This window comes from Anomaloglossus baeobatrachus, chromosome 2 (assembly GCF_048569485.1).
Source record: "Anomaloglossus baeobatrachus isolate aAnoBae1 chromosome 2, aAnoBae1.hap1, whole genome shotgun sequence".
Taxonomy (NCBI): Eukaryota; Metazoa; Chordata; class Amphibia; order Anura; family Aromobatidae; genus Anomaloglossus; species Anomaloglossus baeobatrachus.
In genome coordinates, this window is record NC_134354.1 from 684705154 (window position 1) to 684732538 (window position 27385).

General features: G+C 44.2%; 1 protein-coding gene across 3 annotated transcripts in view; it reads left to right on the top strand.

The window, feature by feature from the left end:
* The window catches only part of NFE2 (nuclear factor, erythroid 2), a 51654-nt gene extending 28596 nt beyond the window's left edge, over positions 1 to 23058 (top strand). For all 3 annotated transcript variants that reach the window (XM_075334520.1, XM_075334521.1, XM_075334519.1), the window contains 2 exons: positions 19177 to 19342; positions 21406 to 23058. In XM_075334520.1, the coding sequence (XP_075190635.1) occupies positions 19271 to 19342; positions 21406 to 22443 (1110 nt within the window). In that variant the 5' untranslated portion in view covers positions 19177 to 19270 and the 3' untranslated portion in view covers positions 22444 to 23058. The remainder of the gene's footprint in view (positions 1 to 19176; positions 19343 to 21405) is intronic.
* The last annotated feature ends 4327 nt before the right edge of the window (positions 23059 to 27385 follow it).

Consider the following 27385-nt stretch of genomic DNA (forward strand, 5'->3'; position numbering starts at 1 on the left):
CTAAACTCCATCTTAAACTCTGTATATTTCCTTCTAGCATAACTTTTGCCATGTCTCCTCCACCTTGAAAAGCTATACATAACCAAGAATTCTCTGTATTGCCACATATTCCATCGCATCTGTGGATCATCTAAAGCAGTGGTCCGCAACCTGTGGCTCAGGAGCCACATGCGGCTCGTGGGCCCATGATGTCTAGCTCCCGGCTGTCTTCAGCTTGGTGAAAACAGCAATGAAGAGTAGGTCTCCGGATGGTGATGTTTGTGAGTAGCCCCACAAAAAAGAGCAAATCTTAATGGGGATAAGGTAGGAATCTTGGATCTGCAGTGGTCCGCATCCTGTGGCTCGTGGGCCCATGATGTCTTGCTCCCGGCTGTCATCAGCTTGGTGCAAACAGCAATGAAGAGTAGGTCTCCAGATGGTGACTTTTGTGAGTAGCCCCACAAAGAAGAGCAAATTTTAATGGGGTAAGGTAGGAACCTTGGATCTTGGTTTACTGCCTGGGTGTGATTTTTGTGAAAAAGCTTTAGCTGTCATTATAACAGTAATGGGGGTTCTGGGCATACCTACGGTGATGGGGGGTTGGAGCTGAATGGGGCTCCTGACCCTCTCTTAGAGCTGAATGTGGCTATCAAGGTCAGAAAGGTTGGCGACCTATGATGTACAGGAATATTATAATTATAAGTGACAAACTCTTTGTCCCACATCACAGTATCATGATGCATCCTGACTTTGTTCAGTTCTTTTAATCAGCATCAGCTGACCTATCACAGTCCCCACAATTACCCTCCAGATTTTTAAGGAAGACCAATGCTTGATCCCGGCCCGAAAAACTACTCAGATCCTCCTCCATGTGGAAACATTTTAAGGGTCGCTGGAATCTGTAAGGGCAAAACATACTTTCTTTCTCAATTGTTCCATGCAGATTCTACTAAAGACACATTTCCTCTTAGTGACTTCCACCGAATAATCCCCTCAAAGTTGTACCTTGTGACTTTTTAACTTTAAGGGTGGAGATGTCTTTCTGTATCTCAGTACAACATTTGCCTAGTCTGAGTAATCCAGATATTTCACAAGTACTGGTCTAGGCAGACCTAACCCTAACCTTGTGTTGGTGGCTGTAAGGAACCCACCCTGTGCGCTCTCTCGACTTTCAAGGAAGAGGAGATGCCCAGTGGTTTCGGCAGATTTTTCTGCACCTATCCCTGAACGTTTGATGGGTGTAATACATTCTGGAAGACCTATAATCCTGAGATTACTCCTCCTGGACCTATTTGACCTATTTTCTAGGTCGTCCACTTTATCCAATAATTGGCAATTTTTGTTGTTTTCTGGAGATCTAGTGCTAGCAAGTTCATCATCCACACTACTAATCCGGACTTCTGCGGTGTCTAATCTCTCCTTTTGCAAGGATAGGTCGCTTTGTAGTTGCTGTAGCGTACTGGCTACTGTGGCTTCCCCATCATTTTCACTAACCTGTGAGGATTGCTGAATCTTTGAGGATTTAGCATTCCTTTTCCCCTTTGGTATGCTTGGCACCATCTTGCCGCACTCTGAGCTGGTCTCTCTCCGCAGTGCTGTGGAATAATATGCCGAGGTCCCGCACCGGGTAAGGAATTTCTCCATCCAGACAGCTGTCCTCTGTGCAGCGGTGGGCCAGGTATTATGCTGTTTCATTCAGTCTTTGTGTTGGAAACCCCTTGCTTCGGTGAAGGAGCCGCAGAGCTATTCTACCTGCGTATACTCATGCGACCCAGAACCAGAAGTTGATGTGGTTCTTTATCTACTTTTAGGACTTATGTGAAAATCTGATGTAGTTTTAGGTCAAGTTTATGCAAAGATATGCAAAAAGTTCTGAAGGATTCACAAACTTTATGCCTGCTTTACACGCTTCAATAAATCTTTCAATCCGTCGTCGGGGTCAAGTTGTAAGTGACGCACATCCGGCATCGTTCGTGACGTATTTGCGTGTGACACCTACATGCGATCAAGATTGAACGCAAATACGGTGATCGCATACACGTCGTTTATTCCTCATACATTGGACGTTTTGTTGCACGAACCTAGTCAATTGAAACGTGTGACATCCCTCATACGATTTTGATGTCTGAGGCTATGTGCGCAGGTGTGCGCTCTGCACCGCAGCTTAAAAAAGGTCCGCTTCAGAGCGCAGCTGAAAAGCTGCGTTCTGAAGCGCCTCACAATGTCTGTCATGCACTAATCTCTGTCAGTCGGTCACTATCTCTGTCCCTCTCTCTCTGTCCATGTCAGTCTATCCCTCTTACCCCCTCTCTCATACTCACCGATCCCCGATCACCGGCGCGGCTCTGCACGGCGTTCACACTGCTCCGGCGGCTTTTACTGTTTTGAAAAAGCTGGCCGCCCATTAAACAATCTCGTATTCCCTGCTTACCCCGCCCACCAGTGCCTATGATTGGTTACAGTGAGACACGCCCCCCACGCTGAGTGACAGGTGTCACACTGCACCCAATCACAGCAGCCGGTGGGCGTGTCTATACTGTGTAGTGAAATAAATAATTAAATAATTAAAAAAAACGGCGTGCGGTTCCCCCCCTAATTTTAAAACCAGCCAGATAAAGCCATACGACTGAAGGCTGGTATTCTCAGGATGGGGAGCTCCACGTTATGGGGAGCCCCCCAGCCTAACAATATCAGCCAACAGCCGCCCAGAATTGCCGCATACATTATATGCGACAGTTCTGGGACTGTACCCGGCTCTTCCCGATTTGCCCTGGTGCGTTGGCAAATCGGGGTAATAAGGAGTTATTGGAAGCCCACAGCTGCCACTAAATCCTAGATTAATCATGTCAGGCGTCAATGAGATACCTTCCATGATTAATCTGTAAATTACAGTAAATAAACACACACACCCGAAAAAATCATTTATTAGGAATAAAAAACGCAAACATATACCCTGGTTAACCACTTTAATCAGCCCCAAAAAGCCCTCCATGTCCGGCAGAATCCAGGATGCTCCAGCGTCACATCCAACGCTGCTGCATGGAGGTGACCGGAGCTGCAGCAGACACAGCCGCTCCGGTCACCTCCACACAGCAACTTAAGACAGCCGCGCGATCAGCTGAGCTGTCACTGAGGTTACCCACTGTCACTGGATGCAGCGGTGGCCGCGGGTAACCTCAGTGACAGCTCAGCTGATCGCGCTACTCACCTCAGTTGCTGCGTGGAGGTGAGAGGAGCGGCGGTGAGTAGCGCGATCAGCTGAGCTGTCACTGAGGTTACCCGCGGCCACCGCTGCATCCACCGCTGCATCCAGTGACAGCGGGTAACCTCAGTGACAGCTCAGCTGATCGCGCGGCTGTCTTCAGTTGCTGTGTGGAGGTGACCGGAGCGGCTGTGTCTGCTGCAGCTCTGGTCACCTCCATGCAGCAGCGCTGCATATAATGTATGCGGCAATTCTGGGCGGCTGTTGGCTGATATTGTTAGGCTGGGGGGCTCCCCATAACGTGGCGCTCCCCATCCTGAGAATACCAGCCTTCAGTCGTATGGCTTTATCTGGCTGGTTTTAAAATTAGGGGGGACCGCACGCCGTTTTTTTAAATTATTTAATTATTTATTTCACTACACAGTATAGACACGCCCACCGGCTTCTGTGATTGGGTGCAGTGTGACACCTGTCACTCAGCGGGGGGGGCGTGTCTCACTATAACCAATCATAGGCACCGGTGGGCGGGGTAAGCAGGGAATACGAGATTGTTTAATGGGCGGCCGGCTTTTTCAAAACAGTAAAAGCCGCCGGAGCAGTGTGAATGCAGTGCATCGGGGATCGGTGAGTATATGAGAGAGGGCTGCTCAATTCAGTTACTCAGGAGTTTAGCGGTCACCGGTGAGCCCTTCACTGGTGACCGCTAATCAGGGCGCGACACAGACAGAGCCGCAGCATGACCATGAAATCGGGTGAGGTTCACCCGAGTTCATTCTGACAGTGCGGCTCTTTCTGTGTCTGCTGTCATCTGCCATTCAGCTCTGCTACATGGCTGTCTGTGTCTGCTGTCAGCGGCCATGTAGCAGAGCTGAATGGCAGATGACATAGTAAAAACGCATCCCTACACATTACACACGCTTGGCAAGTCAATAAATAAAAAAAAAAAAAGGTGCCCAATGCATACGTCACAGAACACATGATCTAAAGGATTGCACACACAATAGATCAATTTAACATAGACTACTAACGCTCGTGTGACAGCAAATGAACGACCTACGTGCTATCTCATTCAATCGCATATGCGACCTGGGCGTGTCACATCGCATACGAGATCGCACACCTAATTGTAAGGTGTAAAGCAGGCTTTAAAGCACCATTGTATGTCCTATTCCAGATATATGGCAATGTAATTATATGATGCATTGCTTACTTAAAAGGAACTTGAAGACTGGCAAGTGACCAAGGCAGTTTAATGGAGGGATTAAATTTGATCGGTAGATAAGTTTACATTACTTTTTTGTTTTTAGAATATGCTCAGTCATTTTTGTAAAAGTATTGTTAAATTATGAAATAATATTAAGGTGCGATCTCCCAACCCAAAAATACCGTTTGTTGTTAAGTTATTAACAAAATTAACCCTCCTAATACATCTTTTTATTAAAGAAGCAGTACTATTAAGTTTCTATAAGTTTAATATACTCACCTACCTATAATGTTTCAGAACTCGATCCAGTCACCTTTTGCAGCAAGGTTGGTTTCCTTCCCTACTGAGCTGCAGCCTGGTCGGTCTCTGTCCAAATGCTGATGATTCTTTTACCTTTGTTCTTCTTCATATGGTTTGCAGTTATTTAGGTCTTATCAATTGCTTATTTTGCCTCTGTTCTGTCACATCCTGGGGTTGGGCTATTTGTATTCTCCTTTCACCATCTTTTTTTGCTGGCTATACTTCCATGTGTATTTCTGCTAAGAAATTCCAGTCCTGCAGCTAAGGGGTTTTGCCTGTTAGGTAGAGACTAGTGGTGTATTTGCTCTATATATTTCTTATTTGCTTTCCCAACACCTTTCTTTTAGGTTTGTAGGAGGTTACCCTTGCTTGCATTTATTATTTCTCCTTTTTCAACTTGTACACATTCTTTATGTTTTTTCACTTTGGGTTCCCCTCTACCTATGCACATTTTCTCTATTTTATTAGTTATGCATAGTAGCCTCCCCTCTGGTTCCTCAGGAAAATGAGAAACAGCTTGATGGCCTTTTGGGGAGACCATTCTGAGCTGTAGTTTCTAATTGTGCAGCTAGGGACATTCTAGACTACCAAAAAAGAAAAAGAAAGGAATGTAGTGTAAAGCCAATGTAGTGCCAGCAAACTACGGACAAGAGGGGAAAACTCCACAAATATGGTGGTGCATCCCTCTTTTAGTACAAACGTTCTAGACTGTTTATGGAAACAGTATAAAACATATAGGACCGTGGATAAATATCAGGTAACAACTCAAAAAATGTTAAATCTTGAGGAAAGAGTCTTTAGATTTACCAAGTATGAAATACACCCAAGAGGCAGACATAGTAAAAAGTATAAACATTTTTATTTTCAATAATTGCATAGGGTGTGACATAAATACATAATAGTCATAAGAAACCAGAGTATGAAGAAGTGTAGGAGGGGAAGAAACCCCACGTGACCTAGGGAAAGATATCAAATCTCACCAGTGATCTGCATAAAAGCCTGGACATACAAAAAAGTGCCTAAATGCAAGTGCAAAAAGTGGCCAGCTAGGAGATGACAAAAATCTCAAAGCATAGCCTAACAAGATAGGACAGCTTACCAGGGCGGCAGATCACTGGACTTGGACCCAGGTGTACACGTGGGGACCGGCGTCCCAACACGTGTTTCGCGTGGTGTGCTTCGTCGGGGGACAGATAAGAAATGAGTGCTCAGTACAAAGGTTATAAAGGGGCCAGGTTGCCGCTTAATCGCCAATTAAGCGGCGCATCATGATATTATGCTACGGGCTGCGCCGTGGTTCAGCGTCAGCAGCGAAGGCCGGATGGAGGAAAAACCTCCGGTGATGTCACTGGTGCTTCCGGTCCTTCGCTACTAGGGACGCCAACACAGGCACGCCCATAGAGGCGGATACTATGTCCATGACACGTTACTAGTGTTTCCGGTCCTCCGTTGCCAAGGACGCCAACACAGGCGCGCCCCTAGCAGCGGACAGTATGTCAGTGACGCGTCGCTAGTGTCTCCTATCCAGGAAGAGGAAAAAGGCCCTCTGAACCGTAAGTTATAATGCAAACAATTGCGCTAAAGCGATGATCACCTCCAGTCCACATGGCAGAAGGTGAAAACCTTTGTTACTAGTTTATAGAAAGAAGTGAATACATGGAAGTTAATAGAAAAAGATGAATAGAGAATAGAGAAAGAAGCAGACGTCTGCAGAGAATACATAGTGAATATAAGTAATCACACAATAATGCATGAATATGCAAAAAACAAACAAACGGCTGCTACATAATTCCTTCATGGATTTAGAGAAATAAGGCTCGTTCAGAAGGCATGATTGCCACGGAATTTCCATTAATTCCTGAGGAGGGCCTGGAATGGGAGTAAGGTGGCGAGATAACGGCAATGGATCCCTTTTAACTAGACAAATATAAAAGACACACTGTTAAAAAGAGTTATATATGACTGCCACAAGTACCAGCATGAGCAGGCATCAACTTATGTAGGAAAACACATCAATATACTAAAATCTGGGCAGTGCGTAGCCCCCAGCAGAAATACATGCATCATGGAAATATATAAAAAATATATCCATCTTCGGGAGATATCAAAGTGGGAGAGTAATGAAAGCATCGGGGCCCATTTATATCAGGGAGACTAGGAGTCTAGAGGAACGGGGCATAGGAAAGCCGTTCATTGAGACCATGTGGGGTCTGGGTGCCTAAAGTGAAAATCCATCGGCACTCCATCTGTGCCAGGCGTTTTTTGAGATTGCCGCCTCGGATTCCTAGATGTACCTTATCGATACCTCTAACCCGCAGAGATACTGGATCACAATTGTGAATCTCTCTGAAATGGCGGGGTATCGTTTTTAAGGTCTCAGGGTTGGTGGTCTCTTTTGCTGCCAGGATGTCCCGCACATGCTCTCTCGTACGAATGCGGAGCTCGCGGGAAGTCAAACCAATGTAGATCTTACCGCAGCCACATGTGGCGTAATAAATTACGCCAGATGTGCTGCAGGAGATGTATTCACGAATGGAGAATTCTCTCCCTCCGTCTGCGGAGCAAAAGGTAGTAGCCCTGATAATGTTTTGGCAACCTCGGCAGCTGCCGCATGGGTAACAACCAACTCGTTGAGGGCCACATCCAAAGAGGGGGGTTCTCTTGGCCACATAATGGCTATGTACCAGTATGTCTCTGAGACTCCGGCCCCTCTTTGCTGTCATTAATGGACGTTCAGGCAAATACCCCTCAAGAGAGGGTTCAGTTTGGAGTATGGCTCAGTGCTTGCTCAACACCCCTCTAATTTGTTCCCACTGACGGCAGTAGGTGGAGATAAACCTGGCCACTGGATTAGATGGTGTTGACGGGCTATCATTCCCAGACAGTAGTTGGTCCCGTCGGGAGTGTTTAGCACGTTGGTAACCCCTTTTGATAGACCTCCCACTGTAGCCCCTATTGATAAACCTCTCCCTCATATCTCCCGATTCCCTTTCAAATGAACCATCCAAGGAGCACAGTCTGCGTAAACGCAAAAACTGACCCGTCGGGATTGCGTTGACAGTTGACCTGGGGTGTCCTGAGGTGGCATGGAGGAGGGAGTTGACCGCGGTGGTCTTGCGAAAAATAGTAGTGGATACTAAGCCACTAGGTTCAGCAAAAATCCGAATATCACTTTTTTCACTTTAGGCACCCAGACCCCACATGGTCTCAACGAACGGCTTTCCTATGCCCCGTTCCTCTAGACTCCTAGTCTCCCTGATATAAATGGGCCCCGATGCTTTCATTACTCTCCCACTTTGATATCTCCCGAAGATGGATATATTTTTTATATATTTCCATGATGCATGTATTTCCGCTGGGGACTACGCACTGCCCAGATTTTAGTATATTGATGTGTTTTCCTACATAAGTTGATGCCTGCTCATGCTGGTACTTGTGGCAGTCATATATAACTCTTTTTAACAGTGTGTCTTTTATATTTGTCTAGTTAAAAGGGATCCATTGCCGTTATCTCGCCACCTTACTCCCATTCCAGGCCCTCCTCAGGAATTAATGGAAATTCCGTGGCAATCATGCCTTCTGAACGAGCCTTATTTCTCTAAATCCATGAAGCAATTATGTAGCAGCCGTTTGTTTGTTTTTTGCATATTCATGCATTATTGTGTGATTACTTATATTCACTATGTATTCTCTGCAGACGTCTGCTTCTTTCTCTATTCTCTATTCATCTTTTTCTATTAACTTCCATGTATTCACTTCTTTCTATAAACTAGTAACAAAGGTTTTCACCTTCTGCCATGTGGACTGGAGGTGATCATCGCTTTAGCGCAATTGTTTGCATTATAACTTACGGTTAAGAGGGCCTTTTTCCTCTTCCTGGATAGGAGACACTAGCGACGCGTCACAGACATACTGTCCGCTGCTCGGGGCGCGCCTGTGTTGGCGTCCTTGGCAACGGAGGACCGGAAACACTAGTAACGTGTCATGGACATAGTATCCGCCTCTATGGGCGTGCCTGTGTTGGCGTCCCTAGTAGCGAAGGACCGGAAGCACCAGTGACGTCACCGGAGGTTTTTCCTCCATCCGGCCTTCGCTGCTGACGCTGAACCACGGCGCAGCCCGTAGCATAATATCATGACGCGCCGCTTAATTGGCGATTAAGCGGCAACCTGACCCCTTTATAACCTTTGTACTGAGCACTCATTTCTTATCTGTCCCCCGACGAAGCACACCACGCGAAACACGTGTTGGGACGCCGGTCCCCACGTGTACACCTGGGTCCAAGTCCAGTGATCTGCCGCCCTGGTAAGCTGTCCTATCTTGTTAGGCTATGCTTTGAGATTTTTGTCATCTCCTAGCTGGCCACTTTTTGCACTTGCATTTAGGCACTTTTTTGTATGTCCAGGCTTTTATGCAGATCACTGGTGAGATTTGATATCTTTCCCTAGGTCACGTGGGGTTTCTTCCCCTCCTACACTTCTTCATACTCTGGTTTCTTATGACTATTATGTATTTATGTCACACCCTATGCAATTATTGAAAATAAAAATGTTTATACTTTTTACTATGTCTGCCTCTTGGGTGTATTTCATACTTGGTAAATCTAAAGACTCTTTCCTCAAGATTTAATGTTTATGGAAACAGGATGCAGTTGCAGTGGTGTAGGCTTTATTTTGCCTATTACCATGTGGTAGTTTGGTACATAAATAACACTACCACTGCTTTCTCTGGTGTGCAGCACCATTCTGCTCTTCTAGTGAGTGACATCACTGCTCTACAGGCTCTCTGGATCACTTTATGCTCCATGCGAGAGCTGGAAGTCTTTTTTACAATGTAAGTATATGGAGCTGTGGCACCCCTGAGGCTTCAGTCGCCACGGGGTACTGCTTCTCACTTAAGGTGCAGTGCTCAACCCGGACCCAGAGGAGGTCAGTACTGGTTTTACCACTTACACAACTCAAACACACAACCAGGTTGCCCTCCCCACTGAAGACTGGGCTAGGGTAGGGTCCTAAGGCAGTCTCCAAAAATGGGGGGCAGCCTCCCACTAGTGAGAGGGACCCGAGGAGGAGCAGCCACCAGGGGGAGTCAGGAGCCAACATAACAGTTAGAGAGTTCTCCAGCAGGAGAAGAAGGGAGCAGACGGTCTCATCGGTGGCTCTGATGGGACACACCAGTTCATATGGTTGCCGAGGGGAGAGCTTGATTGCTCCCTCGAGATCGGCGCCACACAGGGTGCAGGGCCCTAGGGAAGATCATTATTCAAGCTGGTTTTCCAGCATCTGCAAGGACAGGGAGATTGCACATCTCCCTGCCGAACACAGTGCCTGAAGCACAGTGCCATATATGATCCGGGGCCTTGATCCGAGTCAGGCCCCATTGCGGAACCGTGGCACCTGCAAATGGGACTGGAGTTTTCACTCAACACTGGGGTCCCCAAGTAGCTGTAAGCCACGGGGATCCATCAAACAAGGTGCTAGGAGGAAGGGCCCACCAACCACCACACCGGACTAACCACCAAAGGGATCCGGGTTCAACGGGGCCCATCACAATAGGTGACCGGTACTACCTGGGCGTATGGCATAACAGTGAGTAAAAACAACCTGGAACTGCAGAGACTGTGTGAGCCTGTTATTGCCGGCGCCGCCGCCCCATGCCTTGGCGCCTGCCATTACTACTCCTTTCATCATACTCCCCGGGGCTCACTCCACCTGTGGGGAGTGATACCATCCTCGCTGCTACTACCATCAGCCCCAGAGGACGGCGACAGCAGCAGCGGCTATTCCCTGGCCACGTACCACAGGGGGTGTCACAACAAACATCATTCATCCCAACCTCCTATCCCCTTTTATTGTAGGCACCTCAGGGCATGAAACCGGGCAAGCCACCCGTGGCACCCCCCGGACTCAACATCACTGGCCCGGCGACGAGTAAGGTTAACCGCCCTGCCCCCTGGGTGCCACAGAGCCTTGTACTGTTGCTCCAGAGACTTACATACTTGAATATGTCACTTCCGGGTCATGAAGAGCGCAGTGTGACATGGAAAATCTGACGTCATGCTGTAGCGGAGCAGAACAACAATGGATCCTAGAGAGAGCTGTTGTAGGTGTGTATATTAATACACTCACATTACATTACATTTAATTAATAAAAAAACCTAATGGGAGAGCTTTTTAACTAAACCTGATAGGATCCTGTTATTTCTGATTTGTTGACCTTGGCCTCTCTACTTCCTTGTCTGTTTCCATATACCTGTTGGGGTGCATTGGTGAAATGATCCAAGGAGTAAAGCGGGCTTTACACGCTACGATATCGCTAGCAATTGCTAGCGATATCGTACGCAAAAGCACCCGCCCCCGTCGTGCATGCGATATCGTGTGTTTGCTGCCGTAGCGAACATTATCGCTACGGCAGCATCACACGCACTTACCTGGTCGGCGTCGGAGCTGTGACTGCCGGACAATCCCTCCCTCAAGGGGGAGGGATGTTCGGCATCACAGCTACGTCACCGTGACGTCACTAAGCGGCCGGCCAATCAAAGCGTAGGGGCGGAGATGAGCGGGACGTAACATCCCGCCCACCTCCTTCCTTCCGCATTGCGGCCGGCGGTAGGTAAAGAGACGTTCCTCGCTCCTTCGGTGTCACACACAGCGATGTGTGCTGCCGCAGGAGCGACGAACCACATCGATAATCAACCATTACCGATTTTTTGTTTTGGGACGACCTCTCCATGGTGAATGATTTTCACCATTTTTGAGGTCGCTTAAGGTCGCTGGTAAGTGTCACACGCTGCGATATTGTTAATGACGCCGGATGTGCGTCACTAACAACGTGACCCCAACGATAAAACATTAACGATATCGTAGCGTGTAAAGCCCCCTTTAGATTCTACTGAAATAATCCAGACATCCAATCTCATTCAAGCACATCTCTGGTCTGATGCAAACAGTTTAGGGTAGCTAGCTCTTCGACTGTGTTGGAACAAAATGTGGAAGAGGAGCTGTCAAAACTAGAAGAGGGCTTCTGAAATGGTACAAGATAAGTATATTGATAAGTTCAGCCAGCAAATAATAATAGTAATTAATAACTAGTAATGATTAGTTGTGCCACTGATCTTTTGTATCTAATTCTGTACATATAACACACTTAACTTCAGCAGTATATATTACTGTCACGTTCGTCTCCCTACATGCCTACATGTAGAGACCAGTGGCAGCTTTTGGACAGGAGCCTCTCATCTGGCTCTCTACATTTAAATGGGTTTTGTTACTCTTAGCTCTGAAGAGGTTAAGTGTCAGTTTTTCGCTTGCAGCCTTTCCAAGCAGTTCCTTGCTGAGTGCTTTTAGCTGCACTCACTTTGTAGTCCTGCCCTTCAGGGTTAAATAGTGGTGTATCCCAGCAATCCTTGCTGAAGATACAAAGTCATTTGGTCTCTGTCCACCTTGCAGGAAGGTTCTGCAGTTGTAATGTATTTTTCCCCCGTTTGTCTTTACTTCCCTGGTGTGCTGTTAGTGCAGCGGTGACTTCTAGTGAACCTCACCTGCCCCTCACTAATGAGGGCTACTATAGGGCCTGCCAAGGGTCTCAAGTTCCTGTTTGGCGACAGTTGCTGAGAATATATAGGGACTGGTGAGGAGTGGAAGGACAGCTGCAGGTGAGGTTAGGAGGTGCCCACCTACCCCTTCTCACTAGTTTCAGGGCCTCCCATTGTTTTTATCTCCCCGGTGCCCCCCTTTTCTTCTGTTTTTTTTTGTTGTACATCAGACGCACGTAGGTCTGAACACACCTCGCCACATATGCTACACCCAGCAAGCGTGACAACTACTTGTGTTTTAGCTATTATACATTACATATACAGTATGTACATGGGTCTATTTTCAGAATTTCACAGCAGGACTACTGCATGGTCTCCTGATAAGCCTTATCGGCTCTGTGCAGTAAATACAGAGGAAGGCAGGGAAGGAAAAGGACCGTACAGAGGAAAGAAATTACCATATTCATCTTCAAATGGAAAACTATAAATTTTAGTATGCAATTATATGTGACTATACAAGATATGCTCTATCCATAAAGGGGCTGATGTATCATCCAAGAGATTTCTGATGATTGATCTCCATTTACAAAAAGACACATTCAAAGGGTCTTAAATTCTGGATCTAACCAACCTAGGGTGTCTGTTAAAGTAAAAGCACCCCTCCAACATTTCTTTTTTTCAGCGCTGGAGTGGTGCTTTTAATCTAAGGTCCCTGTCCCTTCTCTTATACTCACCATCTGAAATTTTCACCTTTTTTTCGGTGCCATCTTGTGCCTACAACTTTTGACTAGCGGCAATGAGAAGTTATGTCACAAGCTCTCAATGCCAGTCTATGCCAGCCTGAAAGTGGCTCACATACACTTGTATTGAAGAATGACCTCTGGTGCGCTTCATGAAATACTGGAGCTGCTGGTGTCACAAATTGCCAGAGATCGACAGGAACAGTGACGATAGAAGGTGAAGAGAAGACAGAGTAGGGTAAGTAGAAGACCAGTGTTAGGGAATTTGGATTAAAAGCCACCACTCCAGTGGTGAAATAATAACAATAATTTTAATTATGTAGCGGGAACATATGAAACATATTCCTGTAGTGAAACAAAATCCCAAAATGCTGGAGTGGTGCTTTAAGTGCCCACGATAAGTATTTGGTGAGTTTCTAATATTTCTGATTTTCTGAAGCATTTCTGCACCATTTAGGTTACTTGTCTTGTTCCATTGCATTTTTGAGTATTTCTGTGTTTTCTTTTTCATACTTTTTTTTAGGTATCATTTTTGTCTCTTTTTTGATATATCATGTTTCTAATAAAACTGCTTTGTTTTGGATACTCCCTATCACTTGGCTTCATAATATTCTTCTTACACAAGCACGATTGGATTACATGCCTTTTTAATGTGATTCCGCAGTGGAAACGCAATGTCTGGATTGTACTTGTTTCATTCAAGTCTGTGGAATATCTGCATATAAAACGTACATCTACTCCAAGAGGTATTCACATGTTGTGGAGTTCAAAATTGCACTGCAGGCCAATTTAGGCTGAGTAATAAACAAAAAGTGACCATGAGACTTATGTAAATGTCTTTACTTTGATAGATCTTTAAAGCAGTTGTCCACTACTTGGACACCCCCTTCTCATTCCCCTTGTTCACCCCCGTAAAAGTAAAGAAGCTTATACTCACCTCCGATGCGGCCGCCATTCCAGCAATGTCTGAAGTCACATTTTCAGGGCCCACATGACATTGTTATAACTTGCGAGTCCCACAACTAATAAGCACCCGGTTTCCTTCTCCCCGCCTTTGAACATTTGAGCAGTATGTGAGCACTCCTCATACGTCTGAAGGGAGAGAGAAGGAAGCCAGTGTTGATTGGTTTCAGGGCTCACGTGTTATAACAATGTCACATGTGCCCAGGGAACACGGATTCAGACATCGCTGGAACGGCGCTGGCATTGGTGGTGAGTATAGACTTATGGATTTTTATGGGGGGCAAACAAGGGGAATGAGAAGGGGTTGTCCAAATAGTGGACAACCCCTGTAATACAATGTGTTTTTTTTGCAGCCTAGAAGCATAAAAAATGCACCAAATACTCATCATGGGAACTTAGCTAACTGTTCCATGCAGAGAATTGGCCTTGCATGCTGATGGTCTCCATTATAGTCTATGACAGATACTAAACAACCAAGACAGTGTGCAGTGAACATCCAGTGGAGATGTCCATAGATGACAGACATGTATTCCGAATCACACCGTAAAAAAAGTGTCCAACAAACCACTTTATCAGTCTGTGGCCCTTTTGTTTTTGTCTGCAATTTCCACTACATTGCTACAAATCTACAGGTGTTGTAGTGAAGACGTGGCACAAGTCATTATACAGTTGTGTTCAAAATAATAGCAGTGTGTTCAAAAACAAGAGTTAAGCCCACAATCTTTATAGTAGTTTTTATTTCCCTGCATTGGGAACATTGCACACTGTTTTCTAAATCAAAATATGCAGAGAAATTTACATCATTTTAACTACTTTACAGAAAATATAAAAAAATGAACATTGGGCTGTTCCAAAAAATAGCAGTGTCTGCATTTGTCTTTACTTACTCAAAATCTGTCCTCTTATTATTTAGGATTTAGCCTTCCTGTGAATCAGTAACCTAATATTTAGTTGTATAACCACAGTTTTTCTAGAGCTGCTTCATATCTACTGTATGTTGTATAGAGTCAACCAACCTCTGGTACCTGTCAACTCTTATTCTAGTCCAGGATGCGTTGACTACATCCCACAATGTATTAGCATTTGTTGGCTTTGCCTCAGAAACGGCATAGTTGATGTCTCCCACAAGTGTTCTATTGCATTAAGGTCCGGGGATTAGGTTGGCCACTCCATAGCCTCAATTTTGATGGACTGGAATCAAGATTTGGCTTGTTTACTGGTGTGTTTAGGGTCATTGTCTTGTTGAAACAAACATTTCAAAGGCATTTCCTCTTCAGCGTAAGGCAACATGACCTCTTCAAGTATTTGGATATATGCAAACTGGTCTATGATCACTGGTATGCGGTAAATAGACCCAGCACCACAGTAAGAGAAACATGCCCAATTCATGATGCTTGTACCACCATGCTTCACAGTCTTCAGAGTGTCCTGTGGCTTGAATTCAGAGTTTGGGGATCGTCTGACAATCTGCTTTGGCCCTTGACCCAAAAAGAACAATTTTTCTTTCATCGGTCCATAAAATGTTTCTCTATTTCTCTTTAGGCCAGTTGATGTGTCTTTGGCAAATTGTATCTGCTTCAGTATATATCAATTTTTTAACAGTGGAACTTTGTAGGCACTTCTTAGTAATAGATTAGCGTCACACAGGGGTCTTCTAATTGTCACAGCACTCACAGGTAACTTGAGACGTCTTTGATCATCCTGGAGCTGATTCTGGCTAGTCTTCCATCCATTTGAATGGTCGTCTTCCATTTTCTTCCAGTTCTCTCTGTTTTTGCTTTCCATTTTAAAGCATTGGAGACCATTTTAGCTGCACAGCTGAGCATTGTCCGCACTTCTTTATAAGTTTTACCCTCTGCAATCAATGTTTTAGTAAATGTATGCTGTTCTTCTGAACAATGTCTCAAACGACCCATATTTCTCAGGCTTTCAAGGAGAAAAGGCAACCTGATTCCCCCGGGTTTCTTAACAGAATGATTGACCTCACTATTTTAACTCCTCAATGCTATTATTTTGAACACCCCCCCTTCAATTAATTATTTCAATACACAGACTGAAAAACCTGCAGATCATGAATGTCGAGTCTGGTGGTTTTCTAAAGCCCGCTTTACACGCTACAATATATCTTACAATGTGTCGGCGGGGTCACGTCGTAAGTGACGCACATCCGGCATCGTGAGGTACATTGTAGTGTATGACAGGTACGTGCGATTGCGATTGAACGGTAAAACGTTCATCACATGCACGTTGTTCAATTCCTAATAATTGAACGTCAGGTTGTTCATCGTACCCGGGGTAGCACACATCGCTGTGTGTGACACCCCGGGAAGGATGAACAGATCTTACCTGCGTCCTGCGGCTCCCGGCCAGCAATGCGGAAGGAAGGAGGTGGGCGGGATGTTTACGTCCCACTCATCTGAGCCCCTCCGCTTCTATTGGCCGGCTGCCGCGTGACGTCAATGTGACGCCGAACGTTCCTCCCACTGCAGAAAGTGGATGTTCGCTGCCCACAGCGAGGTCGTATGGACGGGTAAGTACGTGTGACATTCATTTGTGCAACACGTTCAACAAATTGAACTAGCCGCACATACGATGGGGGCGGTTACGATCGCATACGATATCATATGCTAAATCGTAACATGTAAAGCAGTCTTTAGACTCTAGTGCACCAACTGGTAAATTTTTTAACATTTGGTAATATAATTTGTACTTTTAATGATAATATTTAAAAGGACATAAATGTCAAGTAGAATCACCTTTAGTGAGATGCAAAAGCCACAAAATTTATAAGGCTGCTTTCCAGGCAGCCATTACTGTGCATACAGCACTAACAAGTAATCCAAAATAGTTAACTCTCTGAAAACATGGATATACTTGCGATATCAATTATCAGCAGGGATGTTATACACAATGCTAATAAGTCACGTATTGTTATACCATATCTCATATACTGCAACCTCTTGTCATGCCTAACAGAGGTTTGCAGTTTAAAGGGTTAAATAAATGTCAACTATTAACCTGTTCTGATTAATGCTATTGCACATATCTCAACTGTAAACAGCCACTAAAAAGTGCTTATTGTGCAATGTGTAAACATGTTAACGGTAAACATATACACAAAAGTGTGGTTGTGCAACAATGGATTATTTTTAAATATACACTACAGTTCAAAAGTTTAGGGTCACTTAGATATTTCCTTATTTTTGAAAGAAAAAGGACTATTCTAGCTGCAAACGTCTGGTTTTGAATGCAATATCTACATAGGTGCATAGAGGCCCATTTCCAACAACCACCACTCCAGTGTTCTAATGGTACATTGTGTTTGCTAACTGTGTTAGAAGGCTAATGGATATTTAGAAATCCGTTGAAAAGCCTTTTGCAAGTATGTTAGCACAGCTGAAAACAGTTTGCTGATTAGAGAAGCTATAAAACTGACCTTCCTTTGAGCTAGTTGAGAATCCGGAGCATTAAATTTGTTGGTTTCATTAAACTCTCAAAATGGCCAGAAAAAGAGAACTTTCATGTGAAACTCGACAGTCTATTCTTGTTATTAGAAATTAAGGATATTCCATGCGAGAAATTGCCAAGAAACTGAAGATTTCCTACAATGGTGTGTACTACTCCCTTCAGAGGAGAGCACAAACAGGCTCTAACCAGAGTAGAAAGAGAAGTGGGAGGCCCCGCTGCACAACTGAGCAACAAGACAAGTACATTAGAGTCTCTAGTTTGAGAAATCAACGCCTCACAGGTCCTCAACTGGCTGCTTCTTTAAATAGTACCCGCAAAACGCCAGTGTCAATGTCTACAGTGAAGAGGCGACTCTGGGATGCTGGCCTTCAGGGCAGAGTGCAAAGAAAAAGCTAATAAAAGGCAAAGATTAATATGGGCAAAAGAACACAGACATAGGACAGAGGAAGATTGCAAAAAAGTGTTATGGACAGATGAATCGAAATTTGAGGTGTTTGGATCACACAGAAGAACATTTGTGAGACGCAGAACAACTGAAAAGATGCTGGAAGAGTGCCTGACACCATCTGTCAAGCATGGTGGAGGTAATGTGATGATCTGGGTTTGCTTTGGTGCTGGTAAAGTGGGAGATTTGTACAATGTAAAAGGGATTTTGAATAAGGAAGGCTATCACTCCATTTTGCAACGCCATGCACCCTGTGGACAGGGCTTGATTGGAGCCAATTTCATTCTACAACAGGACAATGACCCAAAGCACATTTCCAAATTATGCATGAACTATTTAGGGAAGAAGCAGGCAGCTGGTATTCTATCTGTAATGGAGTGGCCAGCCCAGTCACCAGATCTCAACCCTATAGAGCTGTTGTGGGAGCAGCTTGACTGTATGGTACCAAAAAGTGCCCATCAAACCAATCCAACTTGTGGGAGGGGCTTCTGGAAGTATGGAGTGAAATATCTCCAGATTACCTCTGCAAATTAACAGCTAGCATGCCTAAGGTCTGCAAAGCTGGAATTGCTGCAAAGGAGCATTCTGTGACGAAAGCAAAGTTTGAAGGAGAAAATTATTATTTCAAGTAAAAATCATTATTTCTAACCTCGTCAATGTCTGGACTATATTTTCTATTCATTATGCAACTCATTTGATAAATAAAAGTATGATTTTTCATGAAAAAGACAAAATTGTCTGGGTGACCCCAAACTTTTGAACTGTAGTGTACACTCAGATAGTGGTAATATGCAATGTTAAATAAGGAAGACAGTGAGGTGTTCTCTTACCATCCACACTCACTATCAACCATATAGGCTGAAATTACCTTAAAGAGGCAGGGGGGCCCTCAATATGCCGCACATTACCCCAAACAATATCAGACAGGAGACATCCTTCCCGACGCGTTTCCTCAAGAGATTTGATTCATCAGGGAAAATTGAGGCTGTGACAAAGAAGGCATTGTGAACTCCGGACCAAAAATCATATACATTTTGTGGTTTTTGCATCTCACTAAGTGTGATTCTACTTGACATTTATGTGGTTTTAAATATCATTAAAAGTTACATTTTAATACCATTGCTGTATACTACTCCATATTTGGTATTCCATTAATTCTATTATTTAATATAATTTATACCAGATACAGTGAATAATCTGGTTAGTCATATTACACTGCTATTATTTTGGACACTACTGTACATAACGAATGGGTTGCTGAAGTGTTTCTTTTTTCATTACATAAACTAATACACTTGGAAAAATTCTCAAAAACTTATTTGTTCATTGATTGTTTTTCAGAGTTACGGAGAACTAATATGATCTATCCCTATCCTGCAAATGAACGCCTGGCTTCTTCAATGTAAAGCCTAGATTTGGATCGCTCCTTTCATAAATGGGAGAACCGTGTGCCCAAGGAGACATGGATCTCACTTGGCAAGAGATCTTCTCTATCACCGAGCTACAGGTTAGTGCACGTTTATATTAGTTATCATAATATTATATGCAATCTGTGGGCTTTCCTATTTCATTATAGAAGTCACACACGGAGATCAAATATTTTTTACCAACATAAACGAGTAATCCCAGTTGGGCAGAAGCCATAGTGCCAGTCGAATTTTACATGCCTTTTGGCTATATAATAGTGTTCTACCAAAATATGGATCATTTTTCTGTGCTGAATAATTCTATACCACATCTTAAAATTTGTAGGCACTGTACCTCTGACAGGGTTTAATGGTGGGCACAACCTTTAAGGTATCATAAAGCATGCAATGTTATTTTTCTCATGAAAATTGGCTCTCCAGAAGAATCTGATGGAAGCCAGTAGGGCGCATCACCAAGCCCCAGAGATCTCTACCGACCAACAAATCCAACACTATGTTTTAATTTTGGTCGTAAACAGTAATTACAATAGATGAACAGAGCAGTATATATTGTTATCTGATCAGGTATTAGGATACCGGCACGCTTTACCGACACTCCAGCGATCCCACCAGCGATCTGACCTGGTCAGGATCGCTGGTGCGTCGCTACATGGTCGCTGGTGAGCTGTCAATCAGGCAGATCTTACCAGTGACCAGCCCCCAGCCAGCAGCGACGCGTGGAAGCGCTTGGTTACCCGATATTTACCTTGGTTACCAGCGCACACCGCTTAGCGCTGGCTCCCTGTACTCCTAGCCAGAGTACACATCGGGTTAATAAGCAAACCGCTTTGCTTATTTACCCGATGTGTACTCCAGCTACTTGTGCAGGAAACCAGCACTGACAGCGTGAGAGCAGCGGACGCTAGTAACCAAGGTAAATATTGGGTAACCAAGCAAAGGGCTTCGCTTGGTTACCCGATATTTACCTTGGTTACAGCTTACCGCAGGCTGCCAGACGCCGGCTCCCTGCTCCCTGCACATTCAGATCGTTGCTCTCTCGCTGTCAAACACAGCGATGTGTGCTTCACAGCGGGAGGGCAACGTCCAAAAAATGAACCAGCACTGTGTGTAACGAGCAGCGATCTCACAGCAGGGGCCAGGTCGCTGCTCAGTGTCACACAAAGCGAGATCGCTAATGTGGTCACTGGTGCGTCACAAAAACTGTGACTCAGCAGCGATCTCGCTATGTGAGAAGTACCCCTTACACAATAAAACCATCAGCAGAAATTCCCTTCAGTTAGTATGCAAATATTCCCTGTATTTTTGGTTTTGGACAAAAATATTGGGGACTCCTTGTGAAATGTAAAAAATACATTTGCTCATGCAACACCAACAGAACACAAACTTAAAGGGGTTATCTAGATCTATTTTGTTTCCTCATGGGGCTAGGAAATGACAGGCACATAAATGCAATCACAGACCATTCCTGCCGATGATTCTGCTGCCTCATTTGACTTCACATCAACAGAGCAGATCTTCCTCTTCTGAACTGCTCTGTCGTTGGGGCGTGACTGCCGACATCATGCTAATTGACAGCTGGCTCTCCGCAGTTGGGCAGCTGGGAGCTAGCTGTCAATCAGCATGGCATCAGCAGTAATTGTCCAGCAACAGAGACGAGCCTAAGAGAAGCAGCTGCCCTGTAAGTTATATTATTGTGCAGAATCGTCTGCAAGAGCGTCCAGTGACAGACATTGGTACCTGGTAAAACAGGCAGGTAGTAAGCAACTTCAGTGGACAACCCCTTCTTAAATTCGAGAGGCCCACAAGTAAAATACGAAAAGCTTTTGCACCGGTGCTGTTCCAGGGATGTTATTGTAACGTCATCTGAGTGCTGAAGCCAATAATCAATATCCTTTCACAGCAGACATCCACTTTGACACACTAAATATTGCAATCGGTCTGTGACCACTGATTGGCTGCAACACTCATGTGACGTATTATATTGCAAACACCAGGAGATACAGTGCAAGCATTGCTGGAACAGCACTTATGTCAGAAGTGAGTGTAAGCTTTTCATATGTTACTTGGGCTTCCATTTTACTCTTGGTAAGTCATGTAAATATCCAATGACAAAAATAATTACTTAATTTCTGTTTTCGTTTAGGGCTTGGATTTACACCCAGATTCCTCATATTATGTTGAGAATGGATATCAAACACCCCTGTTGCCTATTCCAGGTTGCAGTTTCAGTAGTGTCGCAAGAGACGGCATGGTACCAATTGCAAACAATAATATGCCAATCTGTAACCGATCGTATATGGACTGTCAAGCGCTGAATGCAGCAACAATCCCTATGACTTCTGGATATGGTCCAACATCATACACAGGGATGTTAATTTCATCAAGTAGCTCTCAGATGGGGGCAATGAATCAGTATCAATTAAAGCACATACCATCCAATGCAATGAGTGCATCAGGAGACCAGATGATTATCCAGGAGCCTTACCTCGGTAGTTTTAATTCTCTCCACCATCCCACCAAAAACCATGATGATTTTGAATCTGATTCTGGATTGTCCTTGAACTATAGTGATGGAGAATCAATAGAAATAGAGAATATAGAAAGCCACAGGCTTCGCTCAGAATACATGGAAATAATTCCACAACAAGCCTACCAAAACCAGTATCCTTTGGCACCAAATCTCACACAACCCATTCTAGAAAACTTGGGTGAAGCTCAAACATACTTTACATCGAGAACTCAGGAACTTGTCTGCAGTAGGGATGAGCGAAGAGCAGTCGCAATGCAGATCCCATTCCCCACTGACAGGATAGTCAATCTTCCTGTGGAGGATTTTAATGAACTTCTGTCTCGGTACACATTGACTGAATCTCAGATGGCTTTGGTCAGAGACATCCGTAGACGTGGCAAGAATAAAGTAGCTGCTCAGAACTGTCGGAAGCGCAAGATGGAGAACATTTCCATCTTGGAAAAAGAGATTGGGCACCTTATGACAGAACGTGAGGAATTACGTAGAGAACGAGAACAAGTAGAAAATATAATTTCTGAACTGAAAAATAACATGAAAGTTCTTCAGAAAGATGTTTATAGTATTCTAAAAAATCAGGACAGCCATCGGTACCATGATGACATGCTGCTCCATCAAACCTCAAATGGTAATGTAAATTTCTCATTGGAGTAGAATGGATTGTCCTTTTCCAGAACTTGACAATTTTTTTTTTCAAATTGAAGTACAAAATACTAAAAAGGTGTTTTGTCATTGTATTTCTGTACACACTATGTTGATTAGTTTTAGGACTGCAGTTAAGCCATTGTTTTTGTTTCTGCTCCATAGTCTTCAGTGGAAGTCACATCATTCATTGAAATTATAGTCAACCTAAGTCTATCCTAATATACTCAATCTCTACCTAGAATCTGTGTGCATCACTAAGGGGTACTTTGCACACTACGATATCGCAGGTGCGATGTCAGTGGGGTCAAATCGAAAGTGAAGCACATCCGGCGTCGCTGTTGATATCGTAGTGTGTAAATCCTTTATAATACGATTAACGAGCACAAAAGCGTCATAATCGTATCATCGGTGTAGTGTCTGACATTTCCATAATGCTGCTGGAGCGACGGTACGAAGTTGTTCCTCGTTCCCCTGCGGCAGCACACATCGCTGTATGTGAGTCCGCAGGAGCGAGGAACATCAGCTTACCTGCATCACCGAGGCTCACGCCGGCTATGCGGAAGGACGGAGGTGGGCGGGATGTTTACGTCCCGCTCATCTCCACCCCTCCGCTTCTATTGGCTGCCTGCCGTGTGACGTCACTGTGACGCCACACGACCCGCCCCCTTAGGAAGGAGGCGAGTCACCGGCCAGAGCAACGTGGCAGGGCAGGTGAGTGCATGTGAAGCTGCCGTAGCGATAATGTTCGCTACGGCAGCAATCACAAGATATCGCTGCTGCGACGGGGCGGAGACTATCGCGCTCGGCATCGCTACAATCGGTTAGCGATGTCGCAGCGTGCAAAGTACCCCTAAGAAAGCATTAGTATGCCAGGCCATTAATCTGTGTAACTGTCTTTGTACAGATGGGCACAGAGGTGGATGCCCATGGAAGAACCATTAGGAACCGCAATTGCAAAATACAACTTGTATGATAAAAAGAATCTAATGTCATAAAAGATTTTGATAATTGAATGTTGTGTTCAACCTTATAAAAAAAAACAACAAAAACACTTCTGACATATTTTATTAACACACCTCAGGAATAGATTTTGAGGAAGACAAGAAAGCCATATGCACAAAAAGAAAGGCAGGCACTGCCAGTAAATCATATGTAAAAATAAATATATTGATACTGTATGTACAGCTGAAACCAGAAGTTTACATACACTATCTAAGTAGACACATCTGCATGTTTTTCTCACTATCTGACATGAAATCAGAATAAACCTTTCCTGTTTTAGATCAATTAGGAACCAAAATTATTTATATTTGCGAAATGCCAGAATAATGAGAGAGAGACTGTTTTAAGGCATTTTTATTACTTTCTGCAAAGTCAAAGGTTTACATACATTTCATTAGTATTTGGTACCATTGCCCTTAAACTGTGTAACTTAAGTAAAACATTTGGATATCCTTCCACAAGCTTCTCCCAATAGTTGGTAGGAATTTGGGCCCATTCCTCCTGACAGAACTGGTGTAACTGAGCCATGTTGGTGGGTCGCCTTGCTTTAGATTAGATCAGATTTAGATCAGGGTTTTGTGATGGCCACTCCAAAACATTGACTTTGTTATTCTTAAGCCACTTTGTAACCAGTTTGGCAGTAAGCTTCGAGTCATTGCCCATTTGGAAAACCCATTTCCACCCAAGCTTTAAGTTCCTCACTAATGTCTTGAGATGTTGCTTCAGTATTGCCACAATCTTCTTTCCTCATGATGCCATCTATTTGTAAAGTGCACCAGTCCCTCTTGCAGCAAAACAACCCCACAACATAATGCTTCCACCCCTGTGTTTCACAGTTGGGATGGTGTTCTTAGGCTTCGAAGCTTATCCCTATTTTCCCCAAATGTATCGATGGTCATTATGGCCAAACAGTTCAATTTTATTATAGTCAGACTACAGGACGTGTCTCCAAAAATTAAGGTGTTTGTTCCTGTGTGCATTTGAAAACATTAATCTGCCTTTATTATCTTTCTTTTGGAGTAATGGCTTCTTCCTGTCAGAGTGGCCTTTCAGCCCATGTTTATACAGTACTCATTGAAACTATGCATAATGGCACAATCTTACCAGCTTCTGCCAGCATCTTCCAAGGTCTTATGCTTTTGTTCTTGGGTTGATATGCACAAGTCTGACCAAAGCACATTCATCTTTGGTACACAGAACCCATCTCTTTCCTGAGCGGTATGATGGATGGACATTCCCATCTTGTTTGTACTTGCGTATAGTTATTTGTACAGATGAATATAGATGTAGATGAACGAAGATGCACCTTCAAGTATCTGGAAGTTTTACCCAAGGATGAACCAGATGTGCAAGTCCACAATTCTCTTCCTGAGATTTTGCCTGATTTCTTTTGACTTTCCAATGATGCTACACAAAGAAGCAGTGAGTTTCAGGTGTGCATTAAAATACATCCACCACTGTGTCTCTAATTAACTCAGATGTTGCCAATAAACCTATCAGAAGCGTCCAAAGACATGACATCATCATATTGGCTGTCTCATATTGTTTAAAGGCATAGTACTCTTAGGGGTACTTTGCACGCTGCGACATCGCTAGCCGATGATAGCGATGCCGAGCGCGATAGTACCCGCCCCCGTCGCACATGCGATATCTTGTGATAGCTGCCGTAGCGAACATCATCGCTACGGCAGCTTCACATGCACTTACCTGCCTGCGACGTCGCTCTGGCCGGCCCCCCGCCTCCTTCCTAAGGGGGCGGGTTGTGCGGCGTCACAGCGACGTCACACGGCAGGCAGCCAATAGAAGCGGAGGGGTGAAGATGAGCAGGACGTAAACATCCCGCCCACCTCCTTACTTCTGCATAGTCGGGGAGGCAGGTAAGGAGATGTTCCTCGCTCCTGCGGCTTCATACACAGCGATGTGTGCTGCCGCAGGAAAGAGGAACAACATCGTACCTGTCGCTGCAGCGAAATTATGAAAAGGACTGACACTACACAGATCACCAATTTACGATGCTTTTGCGATCGTTTATCGGTGCATCTAGGCTTTACACGTTGCGACGTTGTTACTGGCGCTGGATGTGCGTCACTTTCGATTTGACCCCGACGACATTGCAGTAGTGATGTCGCAACGTGCAAAGTACCCCTTAGTGTGTGTAAACTTTTGACTTTGCAGAAAGTAATAAGAATGCCTTAAACATTCTCTCTCTCATTATTCTGGCATTTGGTAAATATAAATAATTTTGCTAATACTAACTGACCTAAAACGGGAAAGGCTTATTCTGATTTCATGTCAGATAGTGAGAAAAACATGCAGATATGTCTTTTTACATAGTTTATGTAAAATTCTGGTTTCAAGTGTATATACTGTTTGGCTTCACAAATCAAGACATCAGTACCCTAAACAATGTATGTATAATAGTAATTTTTAAGCCAAGTTGCTGATATTATTCACACATCAGAGCACATTTTTATACTTTAGGCCACTTCCCAGTGATTCTAAGGCCTCGATGACTATATGAGTGATTCCACACATTGTTTGATAGACAGAGTACCGTAATGATCTGAATTTGTTATATTTGATCACCTGTATGGTTCCAGTTTTGCAGCTCTGATATAAATCCTAACAAGTGGAAGCAATGCACAATGTTAAAGTCATGAAAAGTAATAACTAAAGGCTAAGTGATAAACAAGAAGTCACCAAGTTAGCATAGTATAAGGAATGTAAAAAAATAGATTTTATGCACCATGTGGGAATTCAATTATGGATTTGGTGTGCTTCCTTGCTGACAGACAAATAATCTATTTGACATTAGATTTGGTGATTTGAGAAATACTCATAAAGATTGAGAAAATGCTTAGTATTTTCCTGTACAATTGTAAATTAAAGAAAGTTTGGATTGTATAATGATATAAATGATTCTGCTTAAAATCTTCTGACTGTTGTTTCTCTTTTGTATGTGTAATATATTCTTAAAAATGTCTCTTACATGGCACGTGGAAGAAGGTGCTTTGGTAGGATGAGACCAAAGTAGAATTTTTTGGGGCTAAATGCAAAACCCTATGTGTGAGAGTAGTTTGCAAAACCCTTCTGGCTGAAGTTAAAGTCACTAGAAGACCAGTTTTCAGAGTGAGCACTCTAATAGTGACAGATGAAAGAGGTACAAATGAGTTATGGGAAAAGCAACAGATTTAGATCCCAAGGTGTTACTTTGGGTGCACCAATGAGTCTAGATCTAAAGGAAGCTCTGATAAACCTAAGCACTGAGGAGTGATAGTCAATTTTCTGGTCAAATAGACTCAGGAGGAGGGTCAGATTTAGGAAGTGAAAGACGAAGTGGTGGAGAATGAAACCATTGACCCAACCTGGCAACGTGGCACACATAGTAGTGAGTACAGCAGCGTAGAGGGGGAGGCATCTGTATGACAGGCCGAAGGAGGTAGTGGCTTGACCAGAAGAAGAAGAAGGCGATTAACTTTTCCCCAGAGCACGCCTACGTGGCCAGATCATAGGCCAAGGGTTCGGTGTTCCCCAGTCTGGCTATTTTTTACAGAAAGTCCTGCATATAAAAGGACAATTATTTGCAGCATCTGCCATACCAAGCTGAGCAGAGCATTAACAAGCTGAGCACCGCCAGTATGTTCAAGCACATGTCAGCCAAGCACCCCACTAGATGGTTGGAACACCTTCGTAGAAAACCAGGGTCTGAGGGTGAAACCACTGCCACTTCCCCTGGGCTATGTGCTTCCCAATCCACTGTTCAGGGAACAGGTGCAGATGTCACCTCCCCTGAACCTTTTGTTGCATATACACAACTAACATCAGCGACCACATCTCATCCCTTCTCCCAGTGTAGCGTTCAGTTGTCCCTACCCCAGACTTTTGAACGGAAGCGGTAATACTCACCCACTTGCCCAAACACTAAACGGCCACATTGCCAGACTGCTTG